This window comes from Bombina bombina, chromosome 1 (genome assembly GCF_027579735.1).
Source record: "Bombina bombina isolate aBomBom1 chromosome 1, aBomBom1.pri, whole genome shotgun sequence".
Classification (NCBI taxonomy): Eukaryota; Metazoa; Chordata; class Amphibia; order Anura; family Bombinatoridae; genus Bombina; species Bombina bombina.
Window position 1 is genome coordinate 1,331,473,676 of NC_069499.1, and position 23,217 is coordinate 1,331,496,892.

Consider the following 23,217-nt stretch of genomic DNA (forward strand, 5'->3'; position numbering starts at 1 on the left):
AAACTTTGCCCCTCCTGGTAGGAATGTATATCCCATACGTCACAAGCTCATGGACTCTTGCTAATTACATGAAAGAAATGACATGGTCTGGCTCACTAGAAGTAGTTTTTGCATTACTGACCCTAAATAACTAGGAGCTTATAGGAACAGTATACTGTAAAATTGTTTTCCCTTAACATGTTGCCAATTACTTTATTTTTTACCAGTTGCAGAGTATAACATGTATGAGAATTTGCTTTTAAGGCTTATTTGTATATATGAATTAGCTGGTTTTGTGTTTTGAAGCCACAACCTAATAAAATGGGTCGGGCTTGTAGGTATAATCAGATCTCATTACTTTATCACATTGTGTAAATATACTGTACATGCTTCTTTATCTTATATCTGTTCAGAAACCAAAGACCAATACTTGGAGAGAACAACATAAAATTAACATTTTATTACTTTCTCTCTTCTATACCCTACTAGGAGAGTAATTTCTTCTGCTGACTGTGTCTACACAACTTTTTTATATCTTGGACCTAAGGCCAAAATCTTTTAGAATAGGTGGGGATACCACAGGCTAATTCAACTATTTAAAATGCAAATATAAGGGTAAAGGAAATACTTGAAAATAATTTAATGCAATCCAGTAGGTAAAGTGGATCATTGGGAAAAAATTTAAGGGGATTTTAAAAAGGGAAAGTCAACTCCAAAATTTGTATTGTTTAAAAAGATAGATAATCTCTTTATTACCCAGTCCCCAGTTTTGCACATCTAGCATGGTTATATTAATTAAAGGGACAGTCCAAAACAAACTTTCATTATTCAGATAGGGCATGTAATTTTAAACAATTTTCAAATTTACATCTATCACCAATTTTGCTTTGTTCTCTTTGTATTCTTAGTTGAAAGCTAAACCTAGGAGGTTCATATGCTAATTTCTAAGCCCTTGAAGGCCGCCTCTCATCTCAGGGCATTTTGACAGTTTTTCACCACTAGAGGGGGTGTTAGTTCATGTGTTTCATATAGATAACACCGTGCTCATGCACGTGGAGTTCCTAGGAGCCAGCACTGATTGGCTAAAATGCATGTCTGTCAAAAGAACTGAAATAAGGGGCAGTTTGCAGAGGCTTAGATACAAGGTAATCACAGAGGTAAAAAGTGTATTAATATAACTGCTGGTTATGCAAAACTAGGGAATGGGTAATAAAGGGATTATCCATCTTTTAAAACAAATATTCGGGTGCAGACTGTCCCTTTAATATACTTTTTATCTCTGTGATTACATTGTATCTAAGCGTCTTTTTGACAGCCCCCTGATCATATGGCTATTTATTTATTTATTAAATATTGAATTGCATTTTAGCCAATGAGTGCAGTGTCATCCACAACCTACGGGCGTGAGCACAATGTTATCTATATGGCCCACATGAACCAGCAGTCTCCTGTTGTGAAAAGCAAATTAAAAAAAGCATGTGATAAGAGGCTGTCTATAGTGGCTTAGAAACAGGCAGAAATTTAGAGGTTTAAATGGTATAAAGTATATTTATATAATAATGTTGGTTGTGCAAAGCTGGGGAATGGGTATTAAAGGCATTATCCATCTTTTTAAAAACAATAACAATTTTGGTGTCGATTGTCCCTTTAATCCCCATGCATAGGTCCTGCTTGATAGCTATAAGCATTTCAGCTCCAGAGTAGAGCACAGTTGGTGATGAGAAAAAAAAAAAGACATGCTGTAACAAGCTACATCACTTCATTATTTAAATAGAACGTCCCTTTAACAGCAAAATAACAAATTATGCTTACCTGATAATTTTCTTTTCTTCAGATGGAAAGAGTCCACAGCTGCATTCATTACTTTTGGAAATTCAGAACCTGGCCACCAGGAGGAGGAAAAAGGAATGCTGAGGCTTGAAGTAGATGAAATCAAGTTTTATTCAGGAGCAGGCTTATCATCAGACACTTGGTAAGCTCCTATCCAACGCGTTTCGCGCATGGGCACATGCGCTTCATCAGAGATCACCAGGAGGAGGCAAAGACACCCCAGCCAAAGTCTTAAATACTCCTCCCACTCCCCTTATCCCCCAGGCATTCTGCCAAGGAACAGTAGAAGAAATATCAGGGTGAAAAGGTGCCAGAAGAACAAAAATTACGGCCGCCCCACATAAAAACACCGGCGGGGAGCTGTGGACTCTTTCCATCTGAAGAAAAGAAAATCAGGTAAGCATAATTTATGTTTTTCTTCATAAATGGAAAGAGTCCACAGCTACATTCATTATTTTTGGGAAAACAATACCAAAGCTATAGAGGACACTGAATGCTAAAACAAAAGGGTACAAAAAGCACCCCGATTCTGAGGGCACAGGCCTGAAACCACTACCCAGCAAAAATCCTGCTTCGTCCAAAGCCAGGAAAACATATGAAAAGGAAAAAAGGCCCCAAGGACACTGACCCGCAGAGAGTCCACAAACCTTGCTAGAGACTGCAGAAACAGACTGAACTGAGCCAACACTTCTCCAGGAGACACCAACGCCCAAAGGTCGGTCCTCAACCACACACCCTTACAGATAAAGGGGAACAACAACCGGAAACTCCCAAAGGGGAGAGAACATGGAGGAACAAACAAGGATTCCCGGAAGACCCTAAAAAGGGTGCAATAAGATCAAAAAAAAAAAAAAAAAAAAGAGGAAAACCCCAAAAAGCGAGCCAAGCTCACATGGACCCTAAAGATTCCTGAAACAAGGGAAGGCAGCGCCCAGACCCCAAACTGTACAGAACCACAAGGTTGAGACTGGGAATCAGAACAGAGAAGAAAACTTCTCAGAAAAAGCAGAGCAACAGCCCCCCCAAAAAAAGTCACCAGTAACTCAGAATATCGAAATATTCCCCAACCAACACGTGCATCAAACCCAGAGAAGCAACCTCTGAACACCACACGCTGCTGTCATACCAGGATGACTTGGAAAAGAAAATACAAATAAAAAGCCGCTGAAGATAATTAGCGGGTACACTGCAGGTTATTCCACGCCGCAAGGCCTACCCACGTGTCTTGAACCTCAAAGAGGCTCACCGTACCTCAATGATCCCAGGATAGACAACATATCCCAGATCCTATTCCTACACCGGACTCAAGTAACCTACAGGTCTGAGAGACAGGGGAACAGAACGGACCCCAACCACCAGCCCCCAGATAAAAGGGCGGAATGGGATGGCCTCAGGCACCCCAACAGAGCTCGGTAGTCTTCCAGAAGCACCTACAAACAGGTACTCCCAATGAGGACCCCATAGGGATAGGCAGAAAAATGTCAGAAGCCCTATGAAATCTAGCCCAACACTCTATGGCAGTCTCCAACACAGCACGTCCACAGGTACTCCCAAGGAGAACCCCATAGAGAGAAGCGTAACTGAGATCTAACTTGTAAACTGCAAATCCCAGACAGAACAATCCCAGAAAGTGGACCACTCTCTGTACAGGATAAATCACCTGTTACAACCCCCTGCACACAGGGCAGGACAACCATCCTCCAGAGAGAGGAAAACCTCGCCTCCTTGAGAAAGGAAAACAACCCCCCCCCCAAGGGAAGGGCACAGCTAAAGAACAGCACACATACTCACAAGGCCAAAGCCATAGTCTGAGCCGAATAAAAAACAAAAACATCCAGGCGCCACTGAGGAATATGAAAAGGGAAGCACATACTGTTCAAGAACAAGGCAAGCCCTGAGGAGCCTGAGCACACAGAACTCCTGGCCAAGCTGCTAGTAGCTCAACTAGCGGGACTATACAATATAGTCTATGTTCCCTGGAAAACTAGAGCTCCCGAACCAGCTATAGGATCATAAAATTCAGAAAAAAGAATGAAAGATAAGGTCATGAAGAAAGAGTACCCACACCCACAGCGGGATCCAGGTAGTGAAACCATGTAGCTAACCCCTAATCTGACCAGCTGGCTTAGGCCCAGAAAGATCCAGACAAATGCAAGGCCCGAGCCCCAGAAATGTTAAAACCAACAATACTCCAGGAAAAACCATACCTTGTTTGAATAAAATAGACTACACAGAGGATAAGACTAACCCAGCGAACGGGTCCAGGACTCGCTCAAAAATCCCAACCCAAGGGGAAGGGAAAACACCCCTTACAGAAGTCCAACTCCGAAAGAGCTAGGGCACAACAGAACCACTAAGATTCTAGGCCCAACAGGTGTACAACACCCAACTTCCAGAACCATGGGGAAATATCAGGGATGTCACCCGAAGAGCGAGTTAATAAAGGCTAGTCTCCATAATCTCCTCAGAGTACAAAACCAGAGGACTATATCCAAGGAAAAAGAATGCATAGCATCCCAAACCCCCGGAAACAACCCCTAGACAGAGCCAGGATAAGGAGAACACATATAGGCTATAATTCCTAATACGGAACAACTAACTCACAGAGTAGGAAAGACCGCAAGGCCGTCCCATAAGGCGGCCTCAACTGCTAAGGAGAAAACGGACAAAGAACTTGACCCGAAGTTAAAGTCCCAAAAAGAACAAGTTCAGAAGGACAAATCCAATTGCCCTTGAAGGGCAAGACCGCCCATAACTGTGGCAAGGAGGCACTAAATCCTCAACCCACGCTCGAAGGAAGCACTCAAATCCCGACATATCGGAACCAACGGAGTGTGATGCACTTTAACTCCACTGAGTCCCAGACGACCAGCTCGAAAGGCTGATGAGGACTGAGCCAGTCCTCCATGCCCAAAGGACCCTCAGAATGCTTAGCTAACACTTGTAAAAACAAGATAAGAAAACACAAATAATAATGCAATCGCACAATGCCCAAACCGGACCAGCCAGGCAGACCAGGCGCTGCATGTTTGAAATAGGCCTCAAGACAGAAGGAGCTGAACCTTAGCCATTAATGTCAAGGCCGTAAACACCGTGGCCGGACTTTTGGCCGACGGACACTTGGCCGAAACAAGTGGCTGTCACATAACAGTCCGGCCACGAGATAGATAGATTTGATAGTTTGATAGATACATAGATTAGATAGATAGATCAATAGATGCAATCGATACATTTGATAGATACGATAGATAGATAGATTTGATAGATAAATAGATCGATTTGATAGATAGATAGTTTCCCAGACAGAGAATTACAAAACGTGCGGACCCATGGTAAGGTTCCCAAAGGCAGTTGCGGCGCCCGAGGCTGTGATTACAACAGAGCACTCTGGAACGTATCTGCCCTCGGCCGAAATCGGAACATTCTTTAGCTTTCTGTCCGTCTGCCAAATGTCCTTCTGCATTTTGTCAGAGCACCGTAAACACCCCCAGGGAGGGAGAAATAAACAACAAACATAGGAATAAACGCGTCCCCAAAACAACTTCCGTAGAATAACCAGTGCAATCAAGAAATCGCGAGTATCGATTCCAGAAGGAAAATTCCCTTAGGAATATAAAACAAAAAACATAAGCTCTTTAAATCAAATAAAAGTAGGTTTTCGGCCAAGGAGGACACACCCGCAGGACCAGCCCAATGGAACCCTGCTTGTCCAAGCTCAGACTGGAAAGGATACTCCATGATCAGACTATAAGAAGATTACTTCATCCTCTTATATTAAATTCTGTGTGCTATTCAAAGTAGAAGACTGAGAACTCCTATATCCATTAAGGATGGGATCCTCCAACAACACCAAAACATATCGTCGCAGAACACGAAGATACGCTAGTCTATATCGAAAAGCACAGCACACCTCTGCTGGAGCCTCAGGACCAGTCGCTCCCCCGGAAAGCTGAACGGGCCACCCCATGCCTGGGTGACCTGGGTTGACGGGACACGAACATAATCTTAAGCAGACATCTGGAAGCTGCAGATGTGCTAACGCTATAAGTATTTGCATACAGAAACGTGCCGCAACCTCCGGAGGGAACAAACCACCATCCAGGGAGGGATAAGCATAATCTGACACTTCTCTACCAACCTCCTGGGACAAAAGGCAAAGAATAACTGGGGATGAGGGGATTGGGAGGAGTATTTAAGCCTTTGGCTGGGGTGTCTTTGCCTCCACCTGGGGGCCAGGTTCTGAATTCCCAAAAGTAATGAATGCAGCTGTGGACTCTTTCCATTTATGAAGAAAATCAGGTTACAATAAGTAGCACTCATTCTACTTCAACTACTGATTAGAAGAAAAGCATAGCTTACTTTACAAGAGTCTGTCACTGAAAGAAAAACATGAAAAAAAAAACAGAATTTATGCTTACCTGATAAATTTCTCTCTTGCGATGTATCGAGTCCACGGATTCATCCATACTTATGGGATATTCTCCTTCCCAACAGGAAGTGGCAAAGAGAACACCCACAGCAGAGCTGTCTATATAGCTCCTCCCTTAGCTCCACCCCCCAGTCATTCGACCGAAAGTTAGGAAGAAAAAGGAGAAAATATAGGGTGCAGAGGTGACTGAAGTTTTTTAAATAAAAATATACTACCTGTCTTAAATAGACAGGACGGGCCGTGGACTCGATACATTCCAAGAGAAAGAAATTTATCAGGTAAGCATAAATTCTGTTTTCTCTTGCAAGATGTATCGAGTCCACGTATTCATCCATACTTTTGGGATACCAATACCAAAGCTTTAGGACACGGATGAAGGGAGGGACAAGACGGGTACCTAAACGGAAGGCACCACTGCTTGTAGAACCTTTCTCCCAAAAATAGCCTCCGAAGAAGCAAAAGTATCGAATTTGTAAAATTTGGAAAAAGTATGAAGCGAAGACCAAGTCGCCGCCTTACAAATCTGTTCAACAGAAGCCTCATTTTTAAAAGCCCATGTGGAAGCCACTGTTCTAGTAGAATGAGCAGTAATCCTTTCAGGAGGCTGCTGGCCAGCAGCCTCATAAGCCAAATGGATGATGCTTTTCAGCCAAAAAGAAAGAGAGGTAGCCGTAGCCTTTTGACCTCTCCGCTTACCAGAATAGACAACAAATAATGAAGATGTTTGACGGAAATCTTTAGTTGCTTGTAAGTAGAACTTTAAAGCACGAACCACATCAAGATTGTGCAACAGACGTTCCTTCTTGGAAGAAGGATTAGGACACAGAGAAGGAACAACAATTTCCTGATTGTTATTCCTACTAGAAACAACCTTAGGAAGGAATCCAGGTTTGGTACGCAAAACCACCTTATCTGCATGGAAAACAAGATAAGGTGAGTCACACTGTAAAGCAGATAACTCAGAAACTGGACAGAACTTTCCCAGATAGAAGCTTAATATCTATGGAATGCATAGGTTCAAACAAAACCCCTTGAAGAACTTTAAGAACTAAGTTTAAGCTCCATGGCGGAGCAACAGGTTTGAATACAGGCTTGATTCTGACTAAAGCCTGACTAAACGCCTGATTGTCTGGGACATCTGCTGTAATCCCTTCTCCAATCCTTCTTGGAGAAAAGACAATATCCTAGGAATCCTAATCTTACTCCATGAGTAACCCTTGGATTCACACCAATAAAGATATTTTCGCCATATCTTATGATAGATTTTCCTGGTGACAGGCTTTCTAGCCTGAATCAGGGTATCAATGGCCAACTCAGAGAAACCACGCTTTGATAAAATCAGGCGTTCAATCTCCAAGCAGTCAGACGCAGAGAAATTAGATTTGGATGCTTGAATGGACCCTGGATTAGAAGGTCCTGCCTCATCGGCAGAGTCCACGGTGGAACAGATGAAAAGTCCACCAGATCTGCATACCAAGTCCTGCGTGGCCACGCAGGTGCTATCAAAATCACCAAAGCTCTCTCCTGCTTGATTCTGGCAACCAGACGTGGAAGGAGAGGAAACGGTGGAAATACATAGGCCAGGTTGAAGGACCAGGGCACTGCTAGAGCATCTATCAGTACTGCCTGGGGATCCCGGGACCTGGACCCGTAACAAGGAAGCTTGGCGTTCTGACGGGACGCCATCAGATCTAATTCTGGTGTGCCCCATAGCCGAGTCAGCTGGGCAAATACTTCCGGATGGAGCTCTCACTCCCCCGGATGAAAAGTCTGGCGACTTAGGAAATCCGCCTCCCAGTTCTCTACCCTTGGGATATGGATTGCTGAAAGATGGCAAGAGTGAGTCTCCGCCCATCGGATTATTTTGGTCACCTCCATCATCGCTAGAGAACTCTGTGTTCCTCCTTGATGATTGATATAAGCTACAGTCGTGATGTTGTCCGACTGAAATCTGATGAATTTGGCCGCAGCCAGCTGAGGCCACGCCTGAAGCGCATTGAATATCGCTCTCAGTTCTAGAATGTTTATCGGGTGGAGAGCTTCCTCCTGAGACCATAAGCCCTGTGCTTTCAGGGAGTTCCAGACTGCACCCCAGCACAGTAGGCTGGCATCTGTCGTTACTATGAGCCACTCTGGCCTGCGTTAACACATTCCCTGAGACATGTGGTCCTGAGACAACCACCAGAGAAGAGAATCTCTGGTCTACTGATCCAGATGTATTTGAGGCGATAAATCTGCATAATCCCCATTCCACTGTTCGAGCATGCATAGTTGCAGTGGTCTGAGGTGTAGGTGGGCAAAGGGAACCATGTCCATTGCCGCTACCATAAGTCCGATTACCTCCATACACTGAGCCACTGATGGCCGAGGAATGGAATGAAGAGCTCGGCAAGTGGTTAAGAGTTTTGATTTCCTGACCTCCGTCAGAAATATTTTCATGTCTACCAGAGTCCCTAGGAAGGAAACTCTTGTGAGAGGGAATAGAGAACTCTTTTTTATGTCTGTGTGAGACTTGGCTAGCTGGAAAGTCGACGCTTGAATTAAGATGTCGTCTAGATAAGGCGCCACTGCCATGCCCCACGGTCTTAGAACCGCCAAAAGGGACCCTAGCACCTTTGTGAAAATTCTGGGAGCCGTGGCCAACCCGAAGGGAAGGGCCACGAACTGGTAATGCCTGTCCAGAAAGGTGAATCTGAGGAATTGATGATGATCTCTGTGAATAGGGATGTGCAGATACGCATCCTTTAAATCCATTGTGGTCATATATTGACCCTCCTGGATCAGAGGCAGAATAGTCTGAATAGTCTCCATCTTGAATGATGGTACCCTGAGGAATTTGTTTAGAATTTTGAGATCCAAGATTGGTCTGAAAGTTCCTTCTTTTTTGGGAACCACAAACAGTTTTGAGTAAAACCCTAGCCCTTGTTCCGCTTTTGGAACTGGGTGAATCACTCCCATGGTATGTAGGTCTTCTACACAGCGTAAGAACGCCTCTCTCTTTGTCTGGTTTGCAGACAATTGAGAAATGTGAAATCTCCCCCTGGGGGGGGGGGAGTCTTTGAAGTCCAGAAGATAACCCTGGGTAACAATTTCTAAAACCCAGGAATCGCGAACATCTCTTGCCCAAGCCTGGGCGAAGAGAGAGTCTGCCCCCTACTAGATCCGGTCCCGGATCGGGGGTTACGCCTTCATGCTGTCTTAGAGGCAGCAGCAGGCTTCTTGGCCTGTTTACCCTTGTTCCAAGCCTGGTTAGGTCTCCAGACTGACTTGGATTGGGCAAAATTCCCCTCTTTCTTCGCAGCCGGGGAAGAGGAAGAGGGACCACCCTTTTGTTTGGTCCTCATTTTATTTGTTTTATCCTGAGGAAGGGCATGGCCTTTCCCTCCAGTGATGTCTGAAATAATCTCTTTCAGTTCAGGCCCGAATAGGGTCTTTCCTTTGAAAGGGATGTTCAAAAGTTTAGATTTTGATGACACATCAGCAGAACAGGACTTAAGCCATAACGCCCTGCGTGCTAAAATGGAAAAACCTTAATTCTTTGCCGCTAATTTAGCCAGTTGAAAAGCGGCATCTGTAATGAATGAATTAGCCAGCTTAAGGGCCTTAATTCTATCCATAATATCCTCTAATGGGGTCTCCATCTGAAGAGCCTCGAACCAGAAAGCAGCTGCAGTAGTTACAGGAACAATGCACGCAATAGGTTGGAGAAGAAAACCTTGATGAACAAAAAATTTCTTTAGGAGACCCTCTAATTTTTTTATCCATAGGATCTTTGAAAGCACAACTGTCTTCGATAGGTATAGTTGTACGCTTGGCGAGAGTAGAAATAGCTCCCTCCACCTTAGGCGCCCGTCTGCCATGAGTCCCGCATGGTGTCAGATATGGGAAACATTTTCTTAAAAACAGGATGGGGGAGCGAACGGTATACCTGGTCTATCCCACTCCTTAGTAACAATGTTCGCAATCCTCTTAGGGACTGGAAAAACAGTGTAAAAAACAGAATTTATGTTTACCTGATAAATTACTTTCTCCAACGGTGTGTCCGGTCCACGGCGTCATCCTTACTTGTGGGATATTCTCTTCCCCAACAGGAAATGGCAAAGAGCCCAGCAAAGCTGGTCACATGATCCCTCCTAGGCTCCGCCTACCCCAGTCATTCGACCGACGTTAAGGAGGAATATTTGCATAGGAGAAACCATATGTTACCGTGGTGACTGTAGTTAAAGAAAATAAATTATCAGACCTGATTAAAAAAACCAGGGCGGGCCGTGGACCGGACACACCGTTGGAGAAAGTAATTTATCAGGTAAACATAAATTCTGTTTTCTCCAACATAGGTGTGTCCGGTCCACGGCGTCATCCTTACTTGTGGGAACCAATACCAAAGCTTTAGGACACGGATGAAGGGAGGGAGCAAATCAGGTCACCTAAATGGAAGGCACCACGGCTTGCAAAACCTTTCTCCCAAAAATAGCCTCAGAAGAAGCAAAAGTATCAAATTTGTAAAATTTAGAAAAAGTGTGCAGTGAAGACCAAGTCGCTGCCTTACATATCTGATCAACAGAAGCCTCGTTCTTGAAGGCCCATGTGGAAGCCACAGCCCTAGTGGAGTGAGCTGTGATTCTTTCAGGAGGCTGCCGTCCGGCAGTCTCATAAGCCAATCGGATAATGCTTTTAATCCAGAAGGAGAGAGAGGTAGAAGTTGCTTTTTGACCTCTCCGTTTACCAGAATAAACAACAAACAAAGACAAAGTTTGTCTGAAATCCTTAGTAGCTGCTAAGTAAAATTTGAGAGCACGAACTACATCCAAGTTGTGCAACAAACGTTCCTTCTTTGAAACTGGATTAGGACACAAAGAAGGCACAACTATCTCCTGGTTAATGTTTTTGTTAGAAACAACTTTTGGAAGAAAACCAGGTTTAGTACGCAAAACCACCTTATCTGCATGGAACACCAGATAAGGAGAAGAACACTGCAGAGCAGATAATTCTGAAACTCTTCTAGCAGAAGAAATAGCAACCAAAAACAAAACTTTCCAAGATAATAACTTAATATCAACGGAATGTAAGGGTTCAAACGGAACCCCCTGAAGAACTGAAAGAACTAGGTTGAAACTCCAAGGAGGAGTCAAAATTTTGTAAACAGGCTTGATTCTAACCAGAGCCTGAACAAAGGCTAGAACATCTGGCACAGCTGCCAGCTTTTTGTGAAGTAACACAGACAAGGCAGAAATCTGTCCCATCAAGGAACTTGCAGATAATCCTTTTTCCAATCCTTCTCGAAGGAAGGATAGACTCTTAGGAATCTTAACCTTGTCCCAAGGGAATCCTGCAGATTCACACCAACAGATATACCAAATTATGTGGTAATTTTTCTGGTTACAGGCTTTCAGGCCTGAACAAGAGTATTAATAACAGAATCTGAGAACCCTCGCTTTGATAAGATCAAGCGTTCAATCTCCAAGCAGTCAGCTGGAGTGGGTCGAACGGACCTAGAACAAGAAGGTCTCGTCTCAAAGGTAGCTTCCATGGTGGAGCCGATGACATATTCACCAGATCTGCATACCAAGTCCTGCGTGGCCACGCAGGAGCTATCAAAATCACCGACGCCCTCTCCTGATTGATCCTGGCTACCAGCCTGGGGATGAGAGGAAACGGCGGGAACACATAAGCTAGTTTGAAGGTCCAAGGTGCTACTAGTGCATCCACTAGAGCCGCCTTGGGATCCCTGGATCTGTACCCGTAGTAAGGAACTCTGAAGTTCTGACGAGAGGCCATCAGATCCATGTCTGGAATGCCCCACGGTTGAGTGACTTGGGCAAAGATTTCCGGATGGAGTTCCCACTCCCCCGGATGCAATGTCTGACGACTCAGAAAATCCGCTTCCCAATTTTCCACTCCTGGGATGTGGATAGCAGACAGGTGGCAGGAGTGAGACTCCGCCCATAGAATGATTTTGGTCACCTCTTCCATCGCTAGGGAACTCCTTGTTCCCCCCTGATGGTTGATGTATGAACTTGGCCCTCGCTAGCTGAGGCCAAGCTTTGAGAGCATTGAATATCGCTCTCAGTTCCAGAATATTTATCGGTAGAAGAGATTCTACCCGAGACCAAAGACCCTGAGCTTTCAGGGATCCCCAGACCGCGCCCCAGCCCATCAGACTGGCGTCGGTCGTGACAATGACCCACTCTGGTCTGCGGAAGGTCATCCCTTGTGACAGGTTGTCCAGGGACAGCCACCAACGGAATGAGTCACTGGTCCTCTGATTTACTTGTATCTTCGGAGACAAGTCTGAATAGTCCCCATTCCACTGACTGAGCATGAACAGTTGTAATGGTCTTAGATGAATGCGCACAAAAGGAACTATGTCCATTGCCGCTACCATCAAACCTATCACTTCCATGCACTGCGCTATGGAAGGAAGAGGAACGGAATGAAGTATCCGACAAGAGTCTAGAAGTTTTGTTTTTCTGGCTTCTGTCAGAAAAATCCTCATTTCTAAGGAGTCTATTATAGTTCCCAAGAAGGGAACCCTCGTTGACGGAGATAGAGAACTCTTTTCCACGTTCACTTTCCATCCGTGAGATCTGAGAAAGGCCAGGACAATGTCCGTGTGAGCCTTTACTTGAGGAAGGGACGACGCTCGAATCAGAATGTCGTCCAAGTAAGGTACTACAGCAATGCCCCTTGGTCTTAGCACCGCCAGAAGGGACCCTAGTACCTATGAGAAAATCCTAGGAGCAGTGGCTAATCCGAAAGAAAACGCCACGAACTGGAAATGCTTGTCCAGGAATGCAAACCTTAGGAACCGATGATGTTCCTTGTGGATAGGAATATGTAGATACGCATCCTTGAAATCCACCTTGGTCATGAATTGACCTTCCTGGATGGAAGGAAGAAGTGTTCGAATGGTTTCCATCTTGAACGATGGAACCTTGAGAAACTTGTTCAAGATCTTGAGATCTAAGATTGGTCTGAACGTTCCCTCTTTTTTGGGAACTATGAACAGATTGGAGTAGAACCCCATCCCTTGTTCTCCTAATGGAACAGGATGAATCACTCCCATTTTTAGCAGGTCTTCTACCCAATGTAAGAATGCCTGTCTTCTTATGTGGTCTGAAGACAACTGAGACCTGTGGAACCTCCCCCTTGGAGGAAGCCCCTTGAACTCCAGAGAATAACCTTGGGAGACTATTTCTAGCGCCCAAGGATCCAGAACATCTCTTGCCCAAGCCTGAGCGAAGAGAGAGAGTCTGCCCCCCACCAGATCCGGTCCCGGATCGGGGGCCCGCATTTCATGCTGTCTTGGTAGCAGTGGCAGGTTTCCTGGCCTGCTTTCCTTTGTTCCAGCCTTGCATAGGTCTCCAGGCTGGATTGGCTTGAGAAGTATTACCTTCCTGCTTAGAGGACGTAGCCCTTGGGGCTGATCCGTTTCTGCGAAAGGGACGAAACTTAGGTTTATTTTTGGTCTTGAAAAGACCTATCCTGAGGAAGGGCGTGGCCCTTGCCCCCAGTGATATCAGAGATAATCTCTTTCAAGTCAGGGCCAAAGAGTGTTTTCCCCTTGAAAGGAATGTCAAGCAATTTGTTCTTGGAAGACGCATCCGCTGCCCAAGATTTTAACCAAAGCGCTCTGCGCCACAATAGCAAACCCAGAATTTTTTCGCCGCTAACCTAGCCAATTGCAAGGTGGCGTCTAGGGTGAAAGAATTAGCCAATTTAAGAGCACGAATTCTGTCCATAATCTCCTCATAAGAAGAAGAATTACTAATAATCGCCTTTCCTAGCTCATCAAACTAGAAACACGCGGCTGCAGTGACAGGGACAATGCATGCAATTGGTTGTAGAAGGGAACCTTGCTGAACAAACATCTTTAGCAGACCTTCTAATTTTTTATCCATAGGATCTTGGAAAGCACAACTATCTTCTATGGGTATAGTGGCGCGCTTGTGTAGAGTAGAAACCGCCCCCTCGACCTTGGGGACTGTCTGCCATCAGTCCTTTCTGGGGTCGACTATAGGAAAACAATTTTATAAATATGGGGGGAGGTACTAAAGGTATACCGGGCCTGTCCCATTCTTTACTAACAATGTACGCCACCCGCTTGGATATAGGAAAAGCTTCGGGGGGCCCCGGGGCCTCTAAGAACTTTTCCATTTTACATAGTGGTTCTGGAATGACCAGATAATCACAATCATCCAAATTGGATAACACCTCCTTAAGCAGAGCGCGGAGTTGTTCCAACTTAAATTTAAAAGTAATCACATCAGGTTCAGCTTGTTGAGAAATGTTTCCTGAATCTGAAATTTCTCCCTCAGACAAAACCTCCCTGGCCCCCTCAGACTGGTGTAGGGGCCCTTCAGAAACCATATCATCAGCGTTCTCATGCTCTACAGAATTTTCTAAAACAGAGCAGTCGCGCTTTCGCTGATAAGTGGGCATATTGGCTAAAATGTTTTTGATAGAATTATCCATTACAGCCGTTAAATGTTGCATAGTAAGGAGTATTGGCGCACTAGATGTACTAGGGGCCTCCTGTATGGGCAAGACTGGTGTAGACGAAGGAGGGGATGATGCAGTACCATGCTTACTCCCCTCACTTGAGGAATCATCTTGGGCATCATTTTTACTAAATTTTTTTATGACATAAAATACATATAGTTAAATGAGAAGGAACCTTGGTTTCCCCACAGTCAGAACACAATCTATCTAGTAGTTCAGACATGTTAAACAGGCATAAACTTGATAACAAAGCACAAAAAACGTTTTAAAATAAAACCGTTACTGTCACTTTAAATTTTAAACTAAACACACTTTATTACTGCAATTGCGAAAAAGTATGAAGGAATTGTTCAAAATTCACCAAAATTTCACCACAGTGTCTTAAAGCCTTAAAAGTATTGCACACCAAATTTGGAAGCTTTAACCCTTAAAATAACGGAACCGGAGCCGTTTTTATATTTAACCCCTTTACAGTCCCTGGAATCTGCTTTGCTGAGACCCAACCAAGCCCAAAGGGGAATACGATACCAAATGATGCCTTCAGAAAGACTTTTCTATGTATCAGAGCTCCACACACATGCAGCTGCATGCCATGCTGTCCTCAAAAACAAGTGCGCCATACCGGCGCGAAAATGAGGCTCTGACTATGATTAGGGAAAGCCCCTAAAGAATAAGGTGTCTAAAACAGTGCCTGCCGATATAATCATATCAAAATACCCAGAATAAATGATTCCTCAAGGCTAAATATGTGTTAATAATGAATCGATTTAGCCCAGAAAAAGTCTACAGTCTTAATAAGCCCTTGTGAAGCCCTTATTTACTATCTTAATAAACATGGCTTACCGGATCCCATAGGGAAAATGACAGCTTCCAGCATTACATCGTCTTGTTAGAATGTGTCATACCTCAAGCAGTAAGAGACTGCACACTGTTCCCCCAACTGAAGTTAATTGCTCTCAACAGTCCTGTGTGGAACAGCCATGGATTTTAGTTACGGTGCTAAAATCATTTTCCTCATACAAACAGAAATCTTCATCTCTTTTCTGTTTCTGAGTAAATAGTACATACCAGCACTATTTTAAAATAACAAACTCTTGATTGAATAATAAAAACTACAGTTAAACACTAAAAAACTCTAAGCCATCTCCGTGGAGATGTTGCCTGTACAACGGCAAAGAGAATGACTGGGGTAGGCGGAGCCTAGGAGGGATCATGTGACCAGCTTTGCTGGGCTCTTTGCCATTTCCTGTTGGGGAAGAGAATATCCCACAAGTAAGGATGACGCCGTGGACCGGACACACCTATGTTGGAGAAAGGAACCTCTAAGTATTTGTCCATTTTACACAATTTCTCTGGGACCACTATAGGGTCACAATCATCCAGAGTCGCTAAGCAACAAGTGGGGGTGTTCAAGCTTAAATTTAAAGGCCGTCATATCAGAATCTGTCTGAGGGAGCGTCTTCCCTGAATCAGAAATCTCTCCCTCAGACAGCAAATCCCTTACCCATACTTCAGAATATTGTGAGGGTATATCTGATATGGCTACTAAAGGGTCAGAAGGCTCAGCATTTGTTCTTAACCCAGAGCTGTCACGCTTTCCTTGTAACCCAGGCAGTTTAGATAAAACCTCTGTGAGGGTTGTATTCATACCTGTGGCCATGTCTTGTAAAGTAAACGAAGTCGACGCACTAGAGGTACTTGGCGTCACTTGTGCGGGCATTACTGGTTGTGACACTTGGGGAGAGCTAGATGGCATAACCTCATTTCCTTCTGTCTGAGAATCATAAAGCACTATATTTTTAAGTGCTATAATATGCTCTTTAAAATTTATAGACATATTAGTGCAAGTGGGACACATTCTAAGAGGGGGTTCCACAATGGCTTCTAAACAAATTGAACAAGGAGTTTCCGTGATGTCAGACATGTTAAACAGGCTAGTAATGAAACAAGCAAGCTTGGAAAACACTTTATTCAAAGTAAATAATACTTAGAAAAAAACGGTACTGTGCCTTTAAGAGAAAAAAAGATGCACAAACTCTGCAAAACAGTGTAAAAAAGCAGTAAACTTTTCGAACTTTTTACAGTGGAATCATAAAGCCTTAGTAAGATTGCCCCACCAGTCAAATAAACGATTAACCCATTAATGGAAAAACCGGATTGACAAAATGTCAAAAAACGGTATAAAAACGTTCAGCACCTTGCCACAGTTCTGCTGTGGCGCCTACCTGCCCTTAGGGATAGATTTGTGGGGAAAAAGCTTCCTTTAGGCCCTCAAGTACAGCAGGACCCTCCGGTGTAGCAGCTGGAAGTCTTGTGTGTAAAATAAACTGCGCATCTGAGGCGTGAAAATAGGCCCCTCCGACCTCACTCGATGTCAGTGTGGCCTAAAAGAAACACACCAAAGTGTTTCTAAAATGGCCATGTGGGTTAATAACCCTTAAATGAGCCAAAATGAACCTCCAAAGTCCCTCAAAACTTTAATCTCTTTAAATAAAAAACGTTTTTCTTATAAGTGTCACCAGTAACAACAGCCCTTTATGCAAGCTGGAATTCCATACTAAGTCTCTGAATACAGCTTACCCTTCCTTCATGGGGATACCGTCAGCCTTTTCTAGAATTATCAGTGTCTGTCTAGAAAAAAATTGACTATGCAGCTTAGCATGCAAACCGTTCCCCCAACTGAAGTTTTCCTGTACTCCTCAGCCTCTGTGGGGACAGCAGTGGATCTTAGTTACAAAGTGCTAAGATCATCATCCTCCTTGCAGAAATCTTCATCCCTTTTCTGCTAGAGAGTGAATAGTACACACCGGTACCATTTAAAATAACAAACTTTTGCTTGAGAAAATAAAAACTAAAATTTTTGTCACCACACTCACTTTACCCTTCCTATTGCTTAGAGCCGGCAAAGAGAATGACTGGGGGGTGGAGCTAAGGGAGGAGCTATATAGACAGCTCTGCTGTGGGTCCTCTCTTTGCCACTTCCTGTTGGGAAGGAGAATATCCCATAAGTATGGATGAATCTGTGGACTCGATACATCTTGCAAGAGAAAATAGGATTTATGTGCCGTGGCTACATGAAGCTTTCCTAAAGTAATTTTACTATGCATGCAGGTTCTCACAAGCCTCTTTCTAGCTTTATGAAGTGAAGATTATTCTTACCTTATAGGAAAAATCAGCTGATATGACCACAGGTCAATCTGAAGGGTGTTCAGGACAGCATCTGTTCACCTCAAACCAGGAATCTATACAGCTGGGAAACAAGGTAAAACTTGAGAAACTCCAACCAAGTGCATAGTCCCCTTTCAACTGTAAATGTAACTGGTATGGGATCTATGCACAAGTCAGCCAGCCAACCAAGCAGGGAAGACGTTGTCCAGGCAGACGGATGAGAAGTCAAAGGGTATGGAGAACAGAGAAAAGTAACAATAATTTAAAGTTGAAACTATGCAAAACGTACAGCGTTTCTTACCTTCTATTCCTATTTGATGCCTACACATTGTGAATTGTGCTGCTAACACTGAAAAGTATATCCACACCCAAGCCCAATGTGCCCTAAGCACAGACAGTGCAAGGCAGTAATTATCTATAGCCTGGCAACTAATGAAAAACTACTCTTCAGTCAGGTTTCCACAGTAACATCTCTGAAAACCAGGGTGGGGAGCATGCCAAGTATCAAGGGTAACTGGAAGGTGTGTATTACACATAAGGTAAACTCAGAGCAAAGGGGGGGGGGGGGGAAGATATAGTATCCAAGTAATATAGTAGAGATATCTTAAACTGATTTTTTTTTTACTAAAATGTAAAAAATTGCACACAAGTTTGCCTATCCCTTAATTGAAAACTATTAACATGTGCAGTGTTAAAATATTAGTTTACATTTACCATTCATTCTTGACATCTAGATGAATTGATTTAAAAAATTCCGGTCAAGCAACACACACACACTTAAAAACAAACTCAGCAAGCTAATATATTATTACCAATACTTCCAGCGATGTCAGACAGACATGATTGCTACATCAGCGTATCAACTTGTTAGTGGAGTGTTAATATAATGTTTAAGTCTAAGCTCCTTCTATAGCGGGCGCTAAATTACTGATCTCTCTATCACTCCATGTAATATAATTTAAATACGTGTATTGCTATGACTGAATCTAAGCTCCTTCTTTAAAGGGAGCTGCCTTAATTGTAACACTATTTTGATAAATTAACCAAGTCGCTTAAATTATAACCCACTTTGCCATATTCAATAATAAGATTTATACATACATTTTAGCTGCTAGAGTAAGCGGTTAAAAATGGAGACAATGCTCTCAGGTTGATGCCCCTATCTTAAACGCAGGTGGTTTAAAAAAAAAAAAAAAAAAAAAAAAAAAAAAAAGCGTCTGGTACATCAAATCAACATACGTCAACCTACAGCTTTCAGAGCAGGCAGGGTTTAAAATGCAGGTGCACTTAACATATGAATTTATTATTATACATATAGACTGCAAAAATGCTGCTATTTAGAACTGAAAGGCAGATATGCATTTTATATCCCTTTAAAAGTTGTAGCTAACATATGGTCTTGGGCGTTAGGCTAAGCGCTTATGAGTAATTTGCAGATTAAAATTCTGGCTAGTTTCTAAACCTGTGGTGCATGTAATCCGGGGGTACTTGGGGCATTGGCAAGGGGCACTTAATTTTTCCCCCTGATGTAGTTTTGCCAAACATCACATATCACAGAAAAGTTGGGTTTCTCATTTCCATCATCAAGAACTCCTAATGGGCCAGACTATTTCCACGCCTAGGTTTTCTACTGCTCAAATCAACAATTCACCTCAGGTAGGGAAATGTTTAAAATATGGTCTGTTAGTGACATATGAATACTGAAGTTGAGCTTCACTAATATGAAGTGTAATTTAAAGTGTATTATTGTGACCAGATGTCATAGAAATATGTGGCAGATAAATGTGCCACTGTAGAATGTGCTAGATAAAGTGCAATATACCCAGGTTTTCCAAGGCAAGATGAGCCATGAACTTTTATCATCACAGAAATTTAAACATTTATTTTCCTCTCTTTATTTCAGAGGCGCAATGTTAACAGACTATATATGTCTTTTGTGCATGTTTTCATTTTTCTCCATTGTTCTAACATACTAAAGATTTGCTGCATCAGTTAAGTAAAACTGGATTTTAAAAGAAAATCCTGAAAAAAAAAAAAGAAGAAAATCTCAAATGCCTGCATATTTTCTTTAGTTAATAGATTGGATACATTTTTGTGAAATCTTGTGATACACACGATTTCCATCTTTGCTCATACGAAACAAATGTATGCCTCCCATGGGTGCTTGCTACAAAGGATGAGCAGCACTGCTGTAGCACGAGGGTCAATGTTGGGGGGTGATGGGAGTTGTAGGATTGGTCTGTAAGCAAGCATTTGTTCAGTTTGAAATATAGGTTGGGAGGGTTCAGTGACAGGTGTAGGAGAATGATTTACTATGTGATGGACCTTTTTTGGTATGAGATGCTGGCAGAGACTGATGTTTGTAGAGAAAGTTGCAGTACCTTTTGTGATAGATGCACAAACAGGGCAGTCTGGCTATTGTGTCCCCTTGCGTGAGATCTTCTAGGCAGATTACACATTCTCCCGCATCCCTCGTTAATACGTCATCTGCAAAAAGATAGTGGTACAGTGAAGAACAATAGGCATGCAAGGCAAATCTAAATACATTCCACTTTACTAATTACAAATACTTGAGCTCAAAGCATACACTGTAATCCAGGACACACTGTACCCTTCACAAAACAGTAATGGGATACTGTAGTTCAAATGAAAATTAATATCTTTCATGATGGTGAGAGACCACAAGTTATCACGCGTAGGAATATTCCTCTCCTGAAATAAAAATTACAAAAAGGTATGGGTGAATGAAGAGGGCGCTATGCAGTAAACACTAACAAGAAAAATATTAAAAAAAGACTATTGCAAAGAGATGCTATAAAATATTTAATAAAATGTTAGATTCTAAAAGACAGATTTTCAATCACAAAATCAAGATAAAACAAATCAATATATAAAATTTTGGTATACCACAAGCTAAAAAAAAACGTGTAAGAGACGTCTCCCTATGATCAAAAAGCAGATAATCAAAGAAAATAATACGTGTCCATTAGAAATTATCTGAGAGAATCATTTATTGTATAACCACCTCCGTATACGATATGTAGAAAGTCAGAATTGATGTTATCATCGAACACTGATAACCTGTAAATGGAGCAACAGTGGTGAACTTAAAGGGCCACTAAACCCAAAATCTTTCTTTCATGATTCAGATAGAGAATATAAATTTAAACAACATTACAATTTACTTCTATTATTTATTTTGCTTCATTTTTTAGATATCCTTAGTTAAAGAAAAAGCAATGCACATGGTGAGCCAATCACATGAGGCTTCTATGTGCAGCAGCCAATCAGCAGCTACTGAGCATATCTAGATATGCTTTTCAGCAAAGAATATCAAGAGAATAAAACAAATTAGATAATAGAAGTAAATTAGAAAGATGTTTAAAATTGCATTCTCTTTCTAAATCATGAAAGAAAAAATGTGGGTCTCATGTCCCTTTAAGCTTGTTTGGTCACTTCAGCAGTGTCTAACTGATCAGTTACAGTACTCCTCGTTATAGCTCAAAATTTCCAATGTTTTCCAAAGCAAAAATAGAACCGCTTATATTACCTGACCCTGGCTCTCTTCTTTCTTTACCGTTTGCCTTGTGCTCACATGAAGTGGATTGATAGTTTCCCAAGTCGTATTCCACACTTTGTTTGAACCTGGTGAAACTCCCTGCTTCTCTGTGTAGCGGTTTCCAGGCGTGGCAGTTAGTCTCAGAGCCGATCACGTGACCTAGGGTAGTCTACCTATTGGTTGATAAGCGGTCTTTTGAATATCAGTGGAAACTGATATTTGGTAATTTTGTCAGTCAAGTGATAAAAGCAATCATATAGGCTCCCCACAGTCCTTTGACACGTTTCGTCCAATCACTAGGGCTTTAGTGATCAGCTTGATAAATGCAGGTAACTGCCGAAACGCGTATAATTTTTTCACTAACTTCTGGATACAAGTTTGTTATAGGAGCAGGACAGGTGCAAGTTACACTTTGTGAATCACGAGTGCAGATTTTATTCTTAAAATCCTGTTGTGGCGCTCCTATCAAAAAAACTTCACATCCCGTAACCCACATCCCGTATACCATATAGCCATTGGCTGGTACTATCTCTCAGTAAGCAGGACAGGAGCTTTAGATCAACTGAAAGCTAAGCTAGCCTGTTGGGGCGCTCACCTGAACTACAATACAAGGGATTGTTTTTCGCAACATCATTGGCAACATTATCTCGAAGGAAAATTAGGCGGACAACAGCCACTCGTGAATAACCCTGTGCGATTGGATGATCGAGGGTCACTTGATCAGGAGGTCTATGCTTACAGATCGACAATCCGAAAATAACAGCCCCACCTCACCACTATTAAGACTATCAATATAGTCTTACAATAACCATTCAGAACCATTACTCAAAAACCACAATACAGTTGGTCTCTGAGTTAAGCTGATCAAAACACAGCTCCATTGTTTTTATTTGGACTTTAACACTACCTTTATCTGCTAAATAATAGTTTGTTCTTTGTGTATTTGGAATACTTCTGGTTTCCAATATATCAACAAGTTGATGCCGGTATCTTTTTAACATTTGTTTATAGATCCATTTTTTAATGCATTACATAGCCTTCTACATAGGTTTTTAGCTCATAAGAGCTTAATAAATTTATATTTATTATTATTCTACTATTGCATATTCATATAGTAACTACTACTTTAACATTTATTATGCTGGCATCTGTGGAGATTGCTATCCACACTGGTCAAAGAAAGGAGGCTCAATGAACAAAGGACTGGCGAGTCCATCAAGTTAAAGGCTGTCTTGTGATCCTTAAGATGAAATCTGGCAAAACAGAATTTATGTTTACTTGATAAATTTCTTTATCCTACGGTGTGTCCGGTCCACGGCTTCATCCTTACTTGTGGGATATTCTCATTCCCTACAGGAAGTGGCAAAGAGAGCACACAGCAAAGCTGTCCATATAGCTCCCCCTCTAGCTCCGCCCCCCAGTCATTCGACCGACGGTTAGGAGAAAAAGGAGAACCATAAGGTGCAGTGGTGACTGTAGTGTACAAAAAACAAAAATTTTTAAACCTGACTAAAAGCCAGGGCGGGCCGTGGACCGGACACACCGTAGGAGAAAGAAATTTATCAGGTAAACATAAATTCTGTTTTCTCCTACATTGGTGTGTCCGGTCCACAGCTTTATCCTTACTTGTGGGAACCAATATCAAAGCTTTAGGACACGGATGAAGGGAGGGAACAAGTCAGGTAACCTAAACGGAAGGCACCACGGCTTGTAAAACCTTTCTCCCAAAAATAGCCTCCGAAGAAGCATA

At 42.6% G+C, this 23,217-nt stretch overlaps 1 protein-coding gene across 2 annotated transcripts in view; it reads right to left on the minus strand.

The window, feature by feature from the left end:
- ZNRF1 (zinc and ring finger 1) overlaps nt 1-23,217 on the minus strand; it is a 152,248-nt gene that overhangs the window by 11,405 nt on the left and 117,626 nt on the right. Inside the window, exons 3-4 of one of the 2 annotated variants that reach the window (XM_053702113.1) lie at nt 20,290-20,395; nt 17,900-17,990 (exon numbers count right to left, since the gene is read on the minus strand). In XM_053702113.1, the coding sequence (XP_053558088.1) occupies nt 17,933-17,990; nt 20,290-20,395 (164 nt within the window). In that variant the 3' untranslated portion in view covers nt 17,900-17,932. Of the gene's footprint in view, nt 1-17,899; nt 17,991-19,072; nt 20,396-23,217 lie in introns of those variants that run through there. The other variant, XM_053702105.1, reaches the window with a different exon arrangement.